The sequence below is a fragment of the Phalacrocorax carbo genome, chromosome 10, assembly GCF_963921805.1.
Source record: "Phalacrocorax carbo chromosome 10, bPhaCar2.1, whole genome shotgun sequence".
Taxonomy (NCBI): Eukaryota; Metazoa; Chordata; class Aves; order Suliformes; family Phalacrocoracidae; genus Phalacrocorax; species Phalacrocorax carbo.
The window spans coordinates 24,029,888-24,049,782 of record NC_087522.1 but is presented as its reverse complement, the minus strand read 5'-3'; the positions used below and the strand labels follow the sequence as shown (position 1 = coordinate 24,049,782).

The 19,895-nt window shown below is 38.3% G+C and overlaps 1 protein-coding gene across 1 annotated transcript in view; it reads right to left on the bottom strand.

Annotated features, from left to right (window-relative positions):
• INO80 (INO80 complex ATPase subunit) overlaps nucleotides 1-19,895 on the bottom strand; it is a 66,328-nt gene that overhangs the window by 24,646 nt on the left and 21,787 nt on the right. The window contains exons 14-25 of the mRNA XM_064462526.1: nucleotides 19,794-19,889; nucleotides 17,231-17,290; nucleotides 16,479-16,621; nucleotides 15,317-15,401; nucleotides 14,676-14,793; nucleotides 13,558-13,643; nucleotides 12,404-12,571; nucleotides 11,801-11,934; nucleotides 10,938-11,005; nucleotides 9,387-9,480; nucleotides 8,080-8,257; nucleotides 2,482-2,622 (exon numbers count right to left, since the gene is read on the bottom strand). Coding sequence (XP_064318596.1) covers nucleotides 2,482-2,622; nucleotides 8,080-8,257; nucleotides 9,387-9,480; nucleotides 10,938-11,005; nucleotides 11,801-11,934; nucleotides 12,404-12,571; nucleotides 13,558-13,643; nucleotides 14,676-14,793; nucleotides 15,317-15,401; nucleotides 16,479-16,621; nucleotides 17,231-17,290; nucleotides 19,794-19,889 — 1,371 coding nt within the window. The remainder of the gene's footprint in view (nucleotides 1-2,481; nucleotides 2,623-8,079; nucleotides 8,258-9,386; nucleotides 9,481-10,937; nucleotides 11,006-11,800; nucleotides 11,935-12,403; nucleotides 12,572-13,557; nucleotides 13,644-14,675; nucleotides 14,794-15,316; nucleotides 15,402-16,478; nucleotides 16,622-17,230; nucleotides 17,291-19,793; nucleotides 19,890-19,895) is intronic.

The window sequence follows — 19,895 nt, the reverse complement described above, 5'->3', positions numbered from 1 at the left end:
TACAGGCTTATGTTGCTTAAGGGACACTACTAACCATCACATTTCAGTTCATATTTCTACCCTGGATAGACTGGAACAAATACTCTTTCAAGCAGAGACAACTTGTCATATTTATTTCTAAGACACCTTGGACAGGCAGCCACTACACACATAACAGAGCAGACTAATTTCTGATACAGAAATATGGCTTATCTACTGAAATCAATATGGAGATTTGTACACTAGGATTCTTAAAAGAAAAACAAAGTCACATCATAAAATTTTACAAGCTACATTTCAGTAATATCTCACCTAAAGGAAGAGCTAGTAAGAGACAATCTTGAGATGAACTCTGTATGTGCCTCAGTGCAGTTTCTACATTAACAAGAACTGATCTTCCCATGCAGCCGGTATAACACTGACATGTGAGGACATAAGTATATCTTTACTGTGAGGTTCACACTTTTTAAAAATGCGTACACATACTTCTAGGGTAGAGCTATCCATCTTTTACATGGCCTTACAAGAAAAAAAAATAACACATTTCTGAAACAGATTAAAAAAAAAATCCTTCCATTCAAGCTTGTCCATGTTCCCCATCTCTCCTTTTTGTCATGGTGCAGTTTTAAAAGGTTTTTTTTTTCCCAGGTTTATTTTCGTGGTTTTACTCATAATAAAAGGTAGGATAGTCCCTGGTACTAAACCCTCCTATGTCAACAAATTATTGTCAAACTTATTGAATGCAACAGTCACAGTTCAGAAATACATGAAAAAATAGTGACAGCAATATATGATTGCATTGCCAGCTTAAATACAAAATTTATTTTAGTTGGGTAATCGTTAAATTTCTTCCTGCATTATCTGAATGCAAAGTTAACCTTTCAGACGTCGTGAGATGCCAAAACCACTTCTCACCACAATATCTCTGACACACTGGGAACTTTTGAGACTAAACCAAACGATATTGTTCTAAACTGAATTAATCAGCTTCTTAATGAGAATACAAGGATCCATCCTGCAAGGTACCTCTTTTGGTGATTAAGACCTATCTGTACTCAGGAAAATTGCCTGCATAGAAAGAAAACTACAACACTAACCTCCTCTTCACCAATCCATAGCTGCTACATAAACATACGCTCCTATTTCTATCATTCGCTCCATTAACTTCCCAAAATGCATCACAGGTCAAAAAACAACAGAAGGCTATCGTTTTCTGAGAACATATGTGCTATTTCTGCTGTTTCAGGTCTTCTCACTCCTGCCAAAAGTTTCTAACAAGCGTAAAACTAAGTCTTTGTATTCCTAGAAACAAAAAGCCATGCCTCCACTTAATCATCTTTATATACCAGCCAAACCAAGTAATTTTTATTCACTAGAATAAATGTCAGATACAATCTCCCCTTGCCTCTCCCTTTCCCTTCATATGTAGCCTTCTATGCCCCCCTCCTCCCTTCCTGATGTAGGTGAAGCAGTCAACAGATTCTTCATCGATAATGCAAATTTAGGTACAAAGAGCGACAAATCAAAGGAATCTGAAGGAGAAGGGGTTTTCACAATTTACTCTTGGAATAGCTGCTTGTTCTTGAACCAGGTAATATGTTGTGACTGGGAGGTGATATGTGGCTTTGTGAAGTTCAGTTGGATTCCTGGCCCCTAGAGCTGCAGGCACAGATGAATTCAACTCAAGCAGCAGCGTGTAGGTAATAAGCAGAGAGTTGTACTTGCCATCCACCCTCCTCCAGATGCAAATCTATAATTGCACATGCAGCCCCATTTGATCAAGCCTACAGCAAGTACATCAACAGTGACTAAAGAATGTAACATCTGGGTGGCCTGGTAATAAAAGTACATTTTGTCCAGCTTTGTCAATATCCAACAACATGGAACACAATAGCCATAGACTTACACAGATCTCTTGTGTCCGCCCAGGAAACTTCAGCTAAAGTAATTTCAAACTTCAGTTAATACATAACGGACAAACCCAAGCAGTACCGCTTGATATCCAAAAGATTTAGAAAAACACCAACTCAAGTAATCCTTATGTATTACAATTTGGTGCTTCCTTTTCACCGCATAAACTGAGGCAATGAGAGAAAATGAACATCCTTTTCAAAACAGCATTGCTCCTCAGCCCCCTTTCGTCAGAGCTGACCAATCAACCCATTCTATTCATATCATACTTACATCTTCCCCTTAGATTACTGGGGAATAACCTCTTCTATAATTTTACTGCTTTTGGTCCTAGGAGAGAAAGTGAAATCTATGTATCTCAGAATAACTCCTGTTGGGTGCATCTTACAACTTTCCTTTTCCCTTCAGTACACATTACAGTCACTTCCCCTATGAAAAAACCCACTATGAATACAGGAGCAAAAGGATATCCTCACAACAGTTTTTCCCAACCAAAAGAAAGTAATAGATCATCCTGTTCCTAAGACACAATTCTAACAAGATTTAAAACACAATAGAAAATACATAATTTACAACTTAGCTTGGACTTACCCGTGGACTGGCTATGCACAGGAAGGACGGCAGCTCAGTCACCTGGCAGCACCGTACACATGAGGTAGCTGATCTCCTTCGATGTATGACGTGATCTGAATAGCCAGTAACTGCTTTACAGTGACTACTGAACACAAGGTTCTGAAAACAAAATTAAAATTAAGAAGTTACTATGTCTCTAAAGAAAAACTCCTCTTAAATCTTCTGATCACCCATGAGAAAGACAAAGGACATTCACCAAATATTTCCCTTTGAAAAAGGAAACTCTGCACATCTGCTGCAGTGACAATGCACAGGATCTTTGTGTAATTATCAGAACATTCAAATTCTGAAATGGCTGAAATCAGAATAGCTCATATCAATACTTGCCTCTACACTCAGTTGGTACCAGAAACAAATTTTTCCTTCTTTGAACCTTTGCACCTTAGCATTTATAATGAAGGAAGCATGGGAATATTCTAGTAGGTCTGATCCTCAAGCTGTTTTGTAGCTACTCCTTTGTGTATTCTGAAGCATGGGTAAAATGAAATTTGGAAGAGAAAAAAAATTAAGACTCTAAATGAGACTGAACTGATATCTTTGGACTTTCATCTTTTCTAACCTTTTCTTCCTTTCCTGTGCAAAACAGCTCTGAATTTTATGCTGAAGAACTTCAAGGTGCTAGTACGGTTGCTTACACATATGAACACACCCATGTGTAAAAACCTGGCATTCGCCACAGGTGTAGCAATGTCCTTTTAATACAGAAAAAGATACTGACTCAAAAGTGGCACTGAGATGACGCTGCAGTTTAAAGAAAGGAGAGCTCTCTGAAGATGCTCAACTCTACGCAGAAAAATAACAGAAACCTAAATTTTCTTTGCTTGCATCAGTTAGTTCCTTTTTATTGTAAATATCTGCATCAAACAGTGAAATAAACTGCTTAAGACCAAGCCATTTTTGCTCCTTAGTTTTTATTCTGACCCTTCTCTATTCAGTGATCAATTTTTATATACTGTTATGAATAATTGCTTCCTATAGTACGCAGAGCATTATTCTGCATACTGTAGGAAACAAGCAACAAAAAAAAGAAACATTAAGAGGTATACCTCTCACTGCCATAGGATGACAGGATGTGCTCTCCTGACAATTCTAGCAGTTCACTTAAGTAAAATGTAAACAGTATCAAAAGCTTTGCATTGTTCTGCCCAGTTCCTAACACACTAAAAGCGATTGCATGCTACTTTTATTTTATATAGCCTCCCAGTTTTCTAAAATCCCAGTGTTTGAAGTTCTAAATATCAGGGTACGTGACAGATACAGACACCTTGTATATATCATATCATACACGGGATATATGCATTTCTATGTATGTCAAAACATTCACAGCAGTAGTCTATTACGGATCATGCATCCTAGGCCCTTTCTATTTCCAGATGTAGATTCACTGGGCGAGATGCAGATGGCTAGTACATATAATTTGGAACCTGCTCAAAGAGAGAAAAATAGTCTTACTGTACATATGTGCTAGCACCACCTAAGGAATACAATCAGTCAAACCTAGCATGTAAGTGGGTCTTTCAGCTGCTACCAGTGTGACTTGTGGTCTGCAGCTGGTAAAAGAAAGTTTGTACTCTCTGACTGAACATCTGCTCCTCTGTATAAAAGGTGAGAACAGAAAGAGCTGACAATAGCCTTTCATTGGCACTCAGCAGGGCTAAAAAGCACAGGTCAAAGCTTGGGCCACGCTGAATAATATGAAGTGACCCCAAAGACAGGCTCTTACTCAGCTGGCAATTCTTTATCAGTAATGCTAGCTTAAACAACAACCGCTTCACATGTTCACTCCTGTCCCCACAGAGGCTCTTCTTGTTGGCCTAGTTGTCTGTATTCATCAAGATGCTGATCAAGATGAAAACAAACCCTCCACTCCAAGTTAGTTTTGTGATCTGTTTTACCACCTGGTAGAATAGGCTGTGTGCTGAAACAGCAGAGCGGGCAATGCAAGGCTGGGAGTACAGGCCTGTGGAGAGACGCGAACGCTGGCCTACTCATCTGACGACCCGAAATGGCGGCAACAATGCACAAGCACTGCTGCCAAAAAGGGGGAGTCCCTTCCCACGACAAAGTTATGCCACTTCTTGTGCTGGTTGTATCACCCGGCACACCCCTCCACAAGCGTATTTAGCTACACATCTAATCAGAGAACAAATCCAACAGATAATGAAAGTCGAAAGTTTTCTGTGGTCAGGTCATGCCGCAATGTGACAGTGCCAGCCCAGATCAGCAGAGGCAGGATTCAGTGGCTGGGAGTAATGAAACGACAGCAAGGCTCAGAGAGGAAGAGTGACTTCTCTCAGCGACAGCAGGCTACTAGACAGAACAACCGCCTTAGCTCAAAGCCCCTGCCTTTCCCACCCCGGCCCAGACCCTGGGAGTACAGCTGATTATACAACGAAGAATCAGCATTGCACAGAGTCATGAGAGGTTTCCAGTAAGTCTTACAACAGCAAGCACTGGCACACTGACAGTGGCTTGGTTGTCAGAGGGGTTCCTTAACTTTATTTCCTGGAAAGTTAGAGTACAAGAAATGGATACAGAGGAAGCTAATGAACTGTACTTCCAAACCTATACACATTTGTCACTTAATTCGCTTTTGGAAGCCAATATTGAAGAGCCATCGATGACAGCTTTCGCCCAATTAGAAATACCCGGCAAGAAACATAAAGGAAAACTTCCAAGAAGGTATCCAAAATAAGAGAAAAATATTATTTTTGTATGCACACAGTATTAAAAGTAGGTCTTGTACAAGGGCATTAATCTGGTTTTTGGCGCCATGCTTTCTGTGTACAAATTATGAGCAGGTCATATAAGAAACACCCCACTCTGAATTCCATGACGTACTCAGGCAGTAAGTATTCATGAACAGAGCAGACACCAGATATAACAGTAGCAGCACAAACCAGCCTCCCATCAGTTACATTCATGGAAAAGCCCAGGTAAGGTTACAGAACTGAACACAACCACAGCTCTGAAATGGATTATATGCCTTAGTACAACAAAGCCAAGAACCGAAGAGGAGGATTGTTAAAAAATAAGAATGTACACATCTACTGCAACCATGCAATCCAAAGTAAGTGTTGAAAGAGGCTTTCCTATATTGCAAACAGAGCTGCACATAAACATGGGTGATTGCTACCAGCATCTTAAACTCATTACAACTCCTAATTTTTTCAGAGAACGAAAATTAGCAAAGCAAAGCAGAGAAGGGTTCATCTCAACAGATCAGATTTTATATTAATTTAAATCAAAGTATACAAATTAATACATATGTTTTGGAGGTGCAGAGTAAGGGGAATGAACAGAGCTCACACTGCAAAGGATTTCTGTGTTTACCTGAAGAAACTCATACTATCTTTAGACAGATGTTACCTCAATTACAGAAAGATCTATTAAAAATAAATGTGGGGTTTTTTTATCTGCTGACTTATTTTCATAGTTTGTCTCATATCGGAAATGCTGATCTGAGCAGTTAAGAAAAGCCTTTCCAGATTTATACCATTTCCTTTTTCCTCTGTTTCTCCCCCTCCTCACTCCCTACATGTTACTATCTTATGAAGCCCTAGAGGAAGCCTCAGGAATTTTAAATGGAAAGTTTCTTAAATTTGTGCTAAGATAAAAAAGTGAGTTAATTTTCACTCACAATGATGTGTGCTGCTAAAAGATAGGCATGTAAAGGGCTCTTTGTCTTTCAACTCTCCCTTTGGTTTTGAGGTGTTTTTTTAAAGATGTTCTCTATGTGAGCTGTGCAGGCAAAATTCTGCAAACATAGCTTATTTTAAAGTGACTTTAGGTGGCAATTTGTCTAACATGCAGGTTAGAAAACAGTTCTAAAGAATCTGTCATAACTGTGGGGCTAAACTTCTTTAGATTTACTGGGGTTATCATCAGAAACGTGCTGTATTGCACACACTGATGAACTTTGCTCCTCAGCTTGCTGTTTTCTATGTAAAATGTACTGGTTATACCAGTCACTAGTTACCCACAGCCACAGCACTGGGACCCCCGAGACACAAGTAATGACTTCCTCAAAGAATGGAAATTATTTGGAGAAACCAAATTAAATGCTTAAGTCTTGCCAGGTTGTGGTACAGGTGAGTCTGTAGCCTATCCAAATGCTTTACTTTTCATTGTTAATATTAAAACCTACATGTGCGTATTCCACATCTCATATTTAATATTTATGTAACTCACCTTCTGTTCTTTAAGAAAATACAACTTTCATTTTAATATTTATACACATTAACCCAAAGGTTATGTAAAAATCTATATTGTCTTTCTACATATGTAAAAATGAATGCCACCTTCTTTAAGTGCATACAACTTCTGATATCATCTTCTACTCCTTTACTATTAGGCTGCAACATTTATAACACCACCCAAGTTTTCCTTAGCCACACCAACAAGAGGACAGAACTACAGTATAGTTTCAGATATAAGCATACACAGTCAGTATACAAATAGCTGAATGTAATCTTAAAAAAAACTAGCTGAAAGAAAATCCGTATCATGGAGACATTGCAGCAAGCTAGACATGGAAACACAGGATACTTGAACACCAGCACACCAGAGTTAACTGGCACACACATTCACTTGGCTTGCTCTTTGTTTGATAACTAGCAGGACTCATTTTGTTGGCTTTGCTGTTAACGCTGCAAAACATGACACCAAGCCCAAGGCTGTTTTCCTACTGCTTATGCGTCTTCAATTTCAACTTCCTTTACAAGCTATTCAATTGAATTCTGGCTATCTCCTTTCCCCTTCCACACTCATGAACAGAAGCAATATTCCCTAGAGAAATTTGGCACAATCTCAATTTTAGAAGAGATTTTTGTACCACGTATCTGCTAACTGCCCTAGGATGCTTTCCTGACTCTGCACCAGCACTTTTGTGAACTTATTTCCCAGTGAAACAAATCAATGGAGCTATAACCTAACTCGGGAAATCAACAGCAATTTAGTCATAAGACGACAAAACCTTCACACACATCCCAGACAAAAGATTAGAGGAAATGACCTTGCATTACACAGTAAGATGAGCACATTTAGAGTTTACCATACAGCAGCAGAAGCTAATTTCAGACTAGAAAGACACCATTGATAATGCTTGTCCACCAACTCTGAGATGCTGCTAGGCTGAAGTCTCTGCTGCCAACAATGTATTGAATTGGAGAAGAACAGAACTGGTTTCAGTCAGAAAACAAGCATCTAACATGTAGAAAAACATCACAAATCTCTTAAGCTTACATGTAGAATCCACCCCTGACAAATCATGAGTCTAGTTCTCTTGCTCTGGTAATATTTTTAAGACTTCTAAAACAACTCATTTGGTTTTTATAGCAAGTTTTGGAATATATCACCACATGGGAGGAAGAAAGTAGTCAAACTATTTTTCTGTTCAGCACTCTGAACTTTATTAACTATGTCTAATAACACAGATAATAAAGTCATCCTGTTTCCAAGTTTGTTTTCTTCTGTTCTATAAGGATAGAAAGTTTTTAATCATTTCTCACTCATGAGGATTTGCTACTGCCTCCACATCACAGGATGTTTGCTTACCTGCAGCAAAGTGCAGCTGTGCAAGTTAGGGAAAGACAGCGGGAGATTTACATCAAGCAAGAAATCCCTGTTCCTCAGACAACACGACCCCTGCTGTTTCTCCCCATCGGTCTCCATCCAGGAGCGCATGTGATGGAGCCTGTAGGATGCTTTCAGAGACAGGAAAAGAGCTAACCATCTGAAACAAAACACAGTAGATATATTTATTCACTGCTTTGTGAATGAAAGGCTTTGGTAGATTTACAACGTAACTCCATTTGAAACAAATGTTTTTTTCAGAATTTCAGACTTACAGTGTCCTAACTTAAAATAACTTTTGCTAGACACCTTCCACTTACATTACTTATTTTCATTTTTACTAAGGTGGCTTAACTGAATCTAAATCATTACATCAGAACACACTTTGAAGCACTTCCTCTAAAAGGGTCAAGCCCGAGTTAGCCACTACTTCTTAAAATTGCACTCTGACTTCTCTGTAAATTGCTCCATATATAGATTATTCGTAACAACCTGCATAATGAATGCAGATTTTATCATAAAGATCATTCAGACAGCTCAAGAGAAATTTGTATTATGTTACTGAAACACAGACAAGAAACAGTAGTCCAAAATAACAATAATAATAAAATAATATTACACTTATAAAGCCCTAAGCAGAACACCTTTACTTGTCAATAAAGGTTTGCTTTTAATCTCAAATTTCTTACAGTCACTATCTAACTTCAGTCAGAGTACTGTCTGTTGCAGAATACTTAACTTAAACAGATCACCTCCCTTTCCCAGATAATACAGTTCATGGTGCTAAAAATCCGTTATTCTAAGCCTATGCCTTGGAATTCCATTCCATATTAAAAACAGGACATGTGGAAAGTAGAAAATACAGCTCGGAGCTGAACAACTATCACGGCACAAGCTTATTCCACATGTGTTAAAACATAAGCTCAAGTGCAATTGGTAAGCATTGCAATAAACTGGCCTTCAGAAGTCTGGATTTTGCGCTTGATTTCGCACAACCTCAGTGTGATCCCAAGCAAACTCTTCTGTGGCCCTTTGACCGTCTTGCGTATTTACAATGTCAAATCTTTGTAACAGAGGTTTTCTTTTGACAGAGGCATAAAAATCACCTTGCATAATGGTGACCTATACCTGGAGGAACACTCTAGAAGTTGCTATAATTTAAGTAACAGTAGACAAATTACAATATTAGAAGGCATAGAAAAGGCAGGTTTAGAGAGATGCCTCTAACATCACCTGTACTTCTCCTATAATTGCTAAGAGAGGAGGAAAAAAAAAAAAGTTGTCCTCACCTGGCTAAATGTCCCTGATTCATGAGGTTTGCCATTTCTGCTGGAGAGACATCAATAAACCGAAGGAAAGAAAAACAGCTTTCTTCACTGATGCCTATGTCAGAGAAAGACTGAAGTTAGGCCAACACATTTCACAGACACAAGTGGAAACAATAAATTTACTTCATCAATTCAAGATACACATTCTCTGACACATGACAAATCTAGGTGAATAAACATGAGATCCTAATTTAATCTAGATCTTTTAGAAATACTGAAAATTTAATCTCAATCGCTGTTGCCTGACTCCCAATTCCAGTTCATTTTGCAGTCTGGGCAAGAGAAGGGCATTTACCATGAAAGACAAAGATGTTCTAGGCCAGAAAACCGTGCAGCCAGTAAGGGCACTGATTGCACCTACTAAAAATCAAAAGGCAGCATGCACGCTTGTGAATACGAATGTGCATCTGCCAGACGGCTGACCAGAACACGCATACCTCAGGATGCTTGCCAAACATGTTCCCTCTCATCCAGCCAGACAGTCAAACAGGTTGTGAGGAGATATAGGAATTGGTAGGGGAACGTGAGTATGGGCATAAGGATGGAACAGATATGGTGAGGATGATGGACACGCTGCAGTGAAGGGTGGGAAGCAGATGAGGTATGTTCCACTGTTAAAGAAGAAAGCCTTTCAAGCTCACCCATGTGCACTGCGTATTCCCAATACCATTCACATCTTATTTTTTAACTTCTACACAAAAATTATATTCCCAAAATTATTTTCCTTTTACAGTATGCCAACAAGAGTCCCCAAAAAAAGCCTATTATGAATCCCAAGCCAAACAGAAACCAGCAAGACATACAGAAGTTAGAGTTACAGATGCGTGCACTCCTTTAGCTGCATCTGGTTCTTCTTACTTGAAAAGGGTTTTGCATAGCTGAACAGGTCCATGCTAACAGATTTCAGAATAGTAATGCAACCAGTATCTCTCTTGCTTTTTTCTCAAGTTTTTCCTGCCCCAGCAGCTGAGCAATCTAGTTAGCTCTTTTTAGTGAAAAAAATTCAATCATCTGTGATAATAGTATTTGTCAATATAAGCAGCTTATGTGGGTTTTTTGCTCATTGATTCGGTCCTGGGTCACTTGTATCTCATCTACCTTTTACTTGAAAGAGAAGCTGGCAGTTTAACATACAACACCAAATGTACTGAAATGGATTCAAGGCTTCTCTGAACTGAATCTGTGAAGATTTCACATTAGACTAAAAAGGCAGCATTAAATCCTTGAAGCAAGTTAAAACATGACAGGAGGAATGGAACAAGAGACTGCAGTAGGATTAAGCAGTGACTGAATAACAATTTGTCATAGGTTTTTCTTCCAGCTGCTTCCATCCTTTCCTCACTGAGCAAAGGAAATATATGTACAAACGCTAACAGAATTCTAACACATTCTAATCAGAATATCTCAGCGGACTAACTGATCCGGCCTCTCAGTCCTTCCCCCGAATACGGCATATTACAACATCACATGCAAGTGTGTAATGCAACTTGCTTCCCAGGACTGTAAACCTACCCTTCCTATGGAAAAGAGACTGCTGGATGTGGTCTGGTGCAAATGGTGAAAGTAAAACCTGTAACCACCTGAAAATGAAAGCAACAAAACAAAACAAAAAAATCACTAAGAAGCTGCTAACACACACAATGTTCAATCACACAATCAGCAGAAAATGCAGAGTAACTATTCAGGTCCTCACTGTAAGTATTTCAGCACTCTGGATATCTGGAATTGCATGGTAGCAAGATAAAAGCATCATCAGTCCACATGCACTAGAGTTAATTTGACACTGAGGCACACCATTGCTCTGGAATTGCAGTTTATCCTGTAGGACAGTTAGTCTCATCTTCAAACATGTCTTTCTCATCTCTGTCCCGAGGATTTCTCATAACTGAATGCAAACAAAATTAATCAAGAATTGCCCCAGTCAGAGAAAACAGCAAACTGCACTCGGGCAGCTTCTATTCATCCAAGGCAAGCATTAAAAGCTGTCAAGGCACTAGAAGATGTTCATAATATACCATGCCTCAACAGATACCGACAGCTTGCTTAAACATGAAAACTCACTGAAGGGAAACCAGGCTTTTGGGATTTTTTTTTAAGAATTCTTTTAGAGCTTAGTTCTATTACACATCATCAGCAACAACTCTGAATTCCTTCTCCTGACTTTCTTATACCATCAAAGGGATTCCACTAAGTGAGAGCATCAGGTATCAGATGCTTAACAGCTGAATGAACAAAAGAAAACTAGGAATGCATCACTTGGCCAATGTCATTTAAGTACATCAGATAAGGGAGTTAATTAGCACTTACAAAGCTAAAATAAGTATAAGTAATAATACTAAATATGCTAAGCTGGAAAGGAACTGGAGTAGGCTTGCCTGTCCCGCGAGTGGTTAAAGACCCTGATCTGTCCATGACGGTAGATGAACTTTGAAATCTGGTATGGCTTTAGGGAGATGTGAAATGGAGACCAAGTTTCTTGTCGCTCAAACAGCTCTGGGTGATTGCACACCTGCAAGAATGACAGCATGTCAAACACTGGGAGAATTTAGTCTGATGCAGCATTTACATCCCAAATCAACTACAACAACTGATCACTAAAACTTTAATATTGATTAGTACGTCACAGCTATTTTAGTATATCTACTCAAATTTGATTATTGTATTGTATCTTTTCCTATTCACATAACAGCTATTGCCTCATCTTCCCAAGTGAATGACTTCCTTCAATAACAAATTTGGACCCAAATCAGTGAGTAGATGCATGCACCATTTGGCTAAAGCTCTTCCACCCCAACATCATGCTACACTGCATCAGAAACACTGATGCACACATCATCACACACAGAATCAGAAATGCTGAACTGCATGCAAATCTGCTTGCCTATGCCAGAAATATTTTTTTAATGCGGTGTTTTCTAGAAACCATATTTTAGTCTGTGCTATTATACTTTTAAAAAAATTATTTAAAATAGCCTTACCTTCCTGAACTGCATGACTAGATTCATGAGACTGCTAGTGGTGGTCTGTGCTTGCTGAGTAGTGCCCATTGAGGACTGCAGGAGATCATCAATAGAGATTTTGTTTTTCAGAGCTTGGTACAACAGCTTCTGTCGACTTGTCTGCTGGCAGTACATAAGAATTTCAATCTGCAAAACAGTAATGAAGATTTAGCCTTTTGTGTCTCTGAAATGGAGGATGACAACATCAGTACATGCAAAGCAGAGAGAAACATATCTGAAGGAAACATAACTTTCTCAAAAAAATAGATATATAGGCAGTCACATTCATACTTGTAATACAGGATCCAACCTGGGAAGGGCTTAACCGATAGGTGTGTTTTAGAAGGCTTGGGTGATGATGTAGGAGACAGACCTTTAAATGTACGTAAGCACAAGTAAATAGATTCTTACGAAGCTCTGAAAGCATCACATCTGCAGCCAATCAGCTTAAAATCTGGTCTCAATTCTACTATTCAACTATTAAAATGCTATCCATGTAGAGCTGTGTCTCTAACCAGGGGTCAGGAGCCCATGGTAATGACAGGTGCATCACATAACAACAGTGTCTGTGGGAAAAGTTCTAGTTTTGAAATTAATAAGCACATCCGAACAAAAAGTGTCTCTTAGCCAGTGATCCCAAAACCTGGGGACATGTTGACCACAAGATCATCCAGTATTGCTAACATCCACATGAAATTAAAAGACTAACAAGAGAGAAGAGAATGATGTTGCCACTGTGCGCTTCTTGCTCTTTACAAACAAACAAAAAGAATCCTAAATCCACGCCAAATCCTTCACAATGGCAATTTGAGATGTTTATCAATCAGTCACTATTGCATCAATCTCCTTCAATTAGTGATATTTCTGTCAACTTAATCAAGTTTTGAGATTTTTTTTTAATTTGTAACTGTTAACAAAATGTTCCTACAAGTTTATTAATTAGGGGTTCTTCAGTTACATTCACACCTAATGAGATTGCTGGGATGTGGTGCCAGAAGCTGAAGGTCCGTGACAGGCCTACAATCAAGTTTCAGGTATGTAGACTGACAAATGAGTTCGCAAAAGCCAGACTAGAGAACAGATCTATGACAACAAAGTTGAAATACTCATTCCAGACAAATACTTTTTCTCACCTTATCCGACAGCTCATTTTCCACATCCTTCTTGATTCGTCTCAACATGAAAGGCTTCAGGATCATGTGCAAGCGGGATAGCTGGTCTGAAATACAGGGAATGGGGAGAAGAAACAAGTACTTCACCAAAGAAGAGAACAATATGGTGGTCTAGTACAAATCAAGTCCCTTGCTGCTCAGCTATTTCCCCCCATATGAGTTCTCACAGCACAGAGTTGGCATTTCTCTGTTGATTTTTCTTTTTTTTTTTTTTTTTCTCACATGAGCGGTGAGCTACACTGTTGAACTTATTAATCTAAAGATCTGCTTCAAAGAATGAACTTCTAAAGCATTTTATGTGTTCTATATTCCTCTGGGCTGAACTATATGGGCTTAAATTTATCACTCACTATTACTGAAGAAGAAAGTTTCAGGTGAGACATTGCTAGTTCGTGAAAAAGAGATCATTACACTTTTAAGTCTCACCTCCCAAAATTATAGCATCACAAAAACAGGTCATACTGCATTGACGGACAACTGCAGTCTTTACGATAACCTGTAAAAAACAAAGTTCTGGGTATCTGAGAACTCTTAAAGCCTTCACTTTTTTGACAAGTTCCAACTGTGCTGTCTCCTACTCCAATTACAAATCAGCTATTTTACCTAGCTAGATTTTTCTACATAATTATCCCCTAAAATTTACAGTGAAGATTTTTGTTAAAGAATTTTTATTCTTTTCTTCTTGAGCTCAAAAGATATTTAGTGCTTTATGTCATAACCTTAATATCCAGAGGTTGTAACATGCAGGAGATCTCCAAGATTATGTGCTCCGTAGAAACTTAGATGTATTCAAAATATTTGTTCTCCTGTGTTTGGGACAGAGGAGGACTGGACACAAGCAGCAAATAAACATTTTCGCTACATTTTTCTATTCACTAGACATGCTACATTACAGTCAGAAACACAAACCTTGACATAAACTATGGACAGCAATCCATAACATTCCAACCCCATTATGCACCCTCTGCTTTAGATGACATTTCTCATGCAAAAATGAAAGATAAAGTTTATTCATTAGTAGTTGGGAAAGGCAACAGATTTTTAATATAAAAACTACTGCAGCTACACACTGCACTCACTCTCATCAATGGCAGATTTGTTCTCTGCATGGCTCTCTATGTCCTTAGAAAACCATTCATTGAACTCTTCATGGGAATCAAACAGTGTTGGCATGATAAAATGCAGCAAGGCCCACAGCTAAGAGGAGAGAAGAAAACAGTAGATCAGCAAAAGTCACCCTACTGTGGACAAGGTTATTGGGGGTCCAAAACCCTTGCAGCTCTTCATGAGCAACGTCACTTTACTAGATCATGAGATGGAAAAATTAAACAAAAACCCAGCCACGTCATCTTCCTGCCCCCCCAGGCAGATGCCAGATTTAACATCTTAACAAAACACCATTAGAAAGCAGTGAGAAACACTGTCATGCTGCATGTGCAATGATTTCAGCCAACAGACGGAAAAGCCACAAGAACTAGATTTCATCCTGTAATCTAGGTATTACTAACGACCAGGTATCTCAATTTTAATTTTTATTTGAATGCATGGCACATTTCCAAATTTCCCCCTCCCAGAACTGATTCCATGTTTGCTTGCCAGTGGTTTGCTACAAGCATGATCCCACAACCATACAAATACCACAGGTTTCTCAACTGTTCACATATATTTAGTATATATTCTTGTTATAAAGAAAAGTCCACTCTTGTGAGCTCCCAGATACCTCAGCCATCGTGTTCTGGATTGGGGTCCCAGTCAACAACAATCTGTTTCGGCACTGGAACTGTAGTAGGATCTTCCAGCGAACACTGATGAATAAAATTAAGAAAAATCATTAAAACTGTTTTGTAGAAGAATATGAAACATAAGGTGTTTAAGACCCATTGCTTCCAACGACCTTCCCAAATGATTCTTGGAGGTCACTGGGTAAAACTGTCACAGCTACTCCGCAGTCTTTCAAAAAACAATTGCAGGAAGAAGCAGCCTTTTACAAACTACGAAGAAATGTACATAATTTATTTTTATTTTTCTGAGTATCTTTTTACTAATTTTTAATACAAATGCTTGGATACTAATAAAAATCTCATCATCAGAAGAATTAACTTCCCAAAAGAAACAGTTATGATGAATCAGAATGCCATGTATTTTTCAGACTTCACAACACTAAGTGTATGGGCCACTCTGGCAGGAGTGCTGAGCTATACATTACAATCCTCTTAGAGGGGCAGTTTCCAAAGAATGCTGAAGAGACAGACTTCGGTCAGAATGCGTCTGCAACTAAAGCAGTCTTTAACTTACTGTGTAGAGTTGCAACTCAGGCAAAGGTTATGGGAAAGCAATTACAGAAGTAAAGATGGACAAATCTACTACTTGAAAACAACCAGAAAACTTTCCGGCACAGAACCCTATGACAAAGATTGGGTTTTATTGCAGCCAACAGTACTGATGGGGTTCTGACCTTCATTTGTGTCTGGAAGTTCCACTGAAGAAGGAATAAAAGTAATGCATTTAATAGAGCCAATACAAGCAATACACACTAAGGACTACAGACTGTTCACTAAGCAGAATTCTGTGAGTAACCAGGAAAGGTGGTGAATAGCATTTCACACTGTTTTGTTTAACTGTCTTGTATTCTATCGAAGTTTCTGCTCTACAATTACTTTTTAATTACACGTTACGTGTTTGGAGAAGGCAAATCTAAATGCAAAAACTAGTGGATCGATCCAGCGTCCTAGTTATACAGACACTTAACTAGGCAAGACACTTAAAGCGTTTTATGTGCATCAGTTTTGACTTCTATCAGTTTGTATAATCTTGATGTTTTCTTGATATTTCTTCAAGAGGTTGATACAGAGGGAAAATTTTGTTTCCAGTTAATTTATTACCTGGAGCTACTCTTGAGTGCTTGCGCTTCATCCAGCACCATATATTGCCACTTCACTCGCTGGAAATACTTCACATCCTGGACTACTAGCTGATAACTGGTAATCACCACGTGGAAAGGAGCATCCTGAGTATACAGTGTCTTCTATAACCACAAAATAAGAAACAAATGTCCACATAATGTAAATACATTGTGAAGAGTTCTCTTGTGCATACTGTAATTTCACACTTCTGTTTCATAATCTCTTCTTGTTATTATGGCATGTTTTCCCCAGCTGACTTTTAAAATTAATTACAGCACAGTTATTCAACTGGTGGATCTGGACTTCAGCCCATTAGTCCCTGAACAATTTCAGATGCGCCAGACAAGACCCAGGCATTGAACCCCTCAAAATGCTGCTGTTAAATGAGGAACAGTTTAAAAGGCCTGCAGGGATGCTACACTTGGGCATCCTGAGTTAGGTTACTCAATTAGAATAAACAGTCCTTGACACTGGAACTTCCCACTTTATTTACAGAGCTCTAGTTTCTTCAACTGAACTCCACACTGCCCTGAATTTCCCTGTACTGTATTGCTCTCCAGCACAAGAGAAGCCTTCTACCTCATTATCTTAATGAAAATGCCACTACATGGATGAAGAAACAGAACTCTACATCTACACATCATTTAGCTTGGTGGGGTGTAGCAACAGTTTCTGGCTTATTCTTCACATCTAACAAAAATTGTCAAAGTACATGGGCATGCCAGTGTTACCTGACTCCAGAACTTCCTGATCACCTTTCTATCATGGGGATTTCCCCAATAAGGTAGCACCTGCAACAGTACAAAATAGAAAGACATTATTTTCAAATAAAGATATACCTGGTCTAGAATTTTATATTATGTATTCTACAAAGCGAGACACAGACCTCTTTCTCCAAAGCAATGAAAAGGGTCGTCATCTTTCTTAACACAGAAAAAAAAAATATCAGAAAGCACTTAAATATACTTTGAAACAGAGCATTCCAGGCAAAGGTATCAAGCAACTTACGCCTAGTGCAAAGACTAGATCAAGCTATGATGTGAATCTCAAAATGCACAGTAGCATGTTACACACTCTAGTCAGGATTTTCTAAAAATTAAAAATTATACTTCGCTTATGGCAGAAAGAGGACTGTCCTTAACTGCTCCAATTAACCCTACAGGACTGGTGAGCTTGATCTCCTGTTTAACGTTCCCATTTGTCCCGTTGTTTTTTTATTTCAGAACTGTCCCCCAAAATTGGAGATAAAATTAAAACATCTGGCCTGGACACACTTAATATAAGAATTTTAAAAAGTAAGGACTTCTGCCAGAGAAATCTGTTAATCCATTCATAGCTCAGAACTTCATGGGTCCTATTACTCAGAACAGATCTTTGCAGTACACAGAAACCAGAGTTACTGGTTAATAATATTGTACTGCCATCTTCTGTCTGATGAAAGGACTACACCTGACTAAGACCAAAAGTGATGAATGCTAGTTTCTGAGGTTGCAAAAGGTCTTAAACATCTCCATCCTTCAACTCACAAGCTCCAAATTTCAAAGTGCTTTTAGCTGAATATTCTTCCAACTATTCTGAAATAAGTCTGCTAGTAAAAAAACACCAGACTAACCAAAAAAGTTATTTGCCTTTTAGTTTACATATTCTGCCATGGACCTGAAGAAATTAATTCACTGATTTACTACAGGCATAATTGACTACACGCTTCTGTATGATTAGAAGCAGAAACAACTGGTTGAAAAGGATTGATCAAAGTCGTAGACATGTAACAAACATAAGTTTAGAAAACTTCTTTTTAAAGAATGTTCTGTTCCATGGATGAGGTAAGCGTTATTATGCAATAAACCCAAATAACAGCTGTATAATGACAGAAACAGATTTTTTTTTTTAAAAAATTATCTTTTCACAAGCATCCTGGCTGCATTTTTAAAATGTTTTCTGTATGTCATCATTGAGAAGGAGAAAGCATAAACAGTGCTCGCCTGTTCTATACAATGAAATGATTAAAGCAAATGAGAGAATAAGTAGGCAGAATGGCCAACTGCTCTAATATTTTCTACTCCAGGGTTTTTAACCAGGGCCCCTATTGTTATGGGCTATGCAAATACATAAATGGATTATTTTTAGGGTGTTTTTTTTTAAGCAACTCCTCACTAACTCCTCATATAGATACCTCAACCTATACACAACCATAACCAACACATGGTCTCATCAGGGATCTGCAGAGCAAGCTATTTGGTAAAAGGCAAATCTTTAATATTGCCCTACCCCAGATCAAGAAATCAAATATTACTTAATAGTAATTCTTCAAAATATTTTCCTCCACCTTATTAAGTAGCCAAGAGAATCAAACAATTAGCCTGGATGTTACTGGCATACTGGTTACTTATAACTAGGTGTCTTTTACTGTTCTCACATGTTCCCTGTAAGAAAGAAAATTAGATGTTTAAAAAAAACCTGATTAAGATCTCTTCCTATCAAAGAGTACTACATTAACAACTCAAACATTTAGACTATAATCTATTCTTTGCAGATGTAACTGCAAGCTCCTAACACTTTTGTCTATCTTTAATTCTAAAATTTCAGCACTGTTTCAGCAGTACACCTTCTTTTCAAATATTCCTTTACAACACTCCAAAGTTTTCCACTGGGGAATATGTAAGCAGCTTGTTTTTCACTAACTGATTGCTCCTTTCTTTCTACATTACTATGTTTTCACATTCACAATGTACCTGAAGAACTCAATTTATTTTCTTCTAATCTTTTTGTTCTTATCTATTTGTTCCTCACTTCTCTCCTTTTTCTTGACTTGTTCTCTATGGTTCTTCCATTTTTCTGTAATAACAACGGCATTCTCTGTCCCTCTAATCTGTTTAGAGTTCAGTTTTGCTCACACACAATTTTTGTTTTACCCAAATTGATATGAATGGCTGAAAACACTGCTCTAACGCCTGAAGAAATATTGTTCTTGTATCTGCTGCCAGGTCCACATATTAGAACTGAACAACCGCCACTCCCTGCTTCAATTCCTCACTGAGAAGGTATCTTCAAGCTGTTGCAAAAGGAAAATCATATGATTCAAGTAGGAATGTCTCTAAACACTAGATAATTGAATGCTCCAGAAAAAACAGGATGACAGGATAAAAAAAAAAAAAAAAAAGAGACAATCAGGCTCATTACACAGTTTCAAATTCCAAGGTAATCAGGCATCCAGATGTGGCAAAGAACTCAAAGGAGAACAAAACAGTTTACTTTTAAGAAAACAAAAATCACTTTCTTGCACATGCTTATTACCTTAAATTTAGGTACAAATCGGGCAAACTCCTGGTGCCAGTTGTTAAGTGTAGAGGCGGGCGAAATTATTAAAAAAGGTCCCCAGATGTTCTCTCTCTGGAA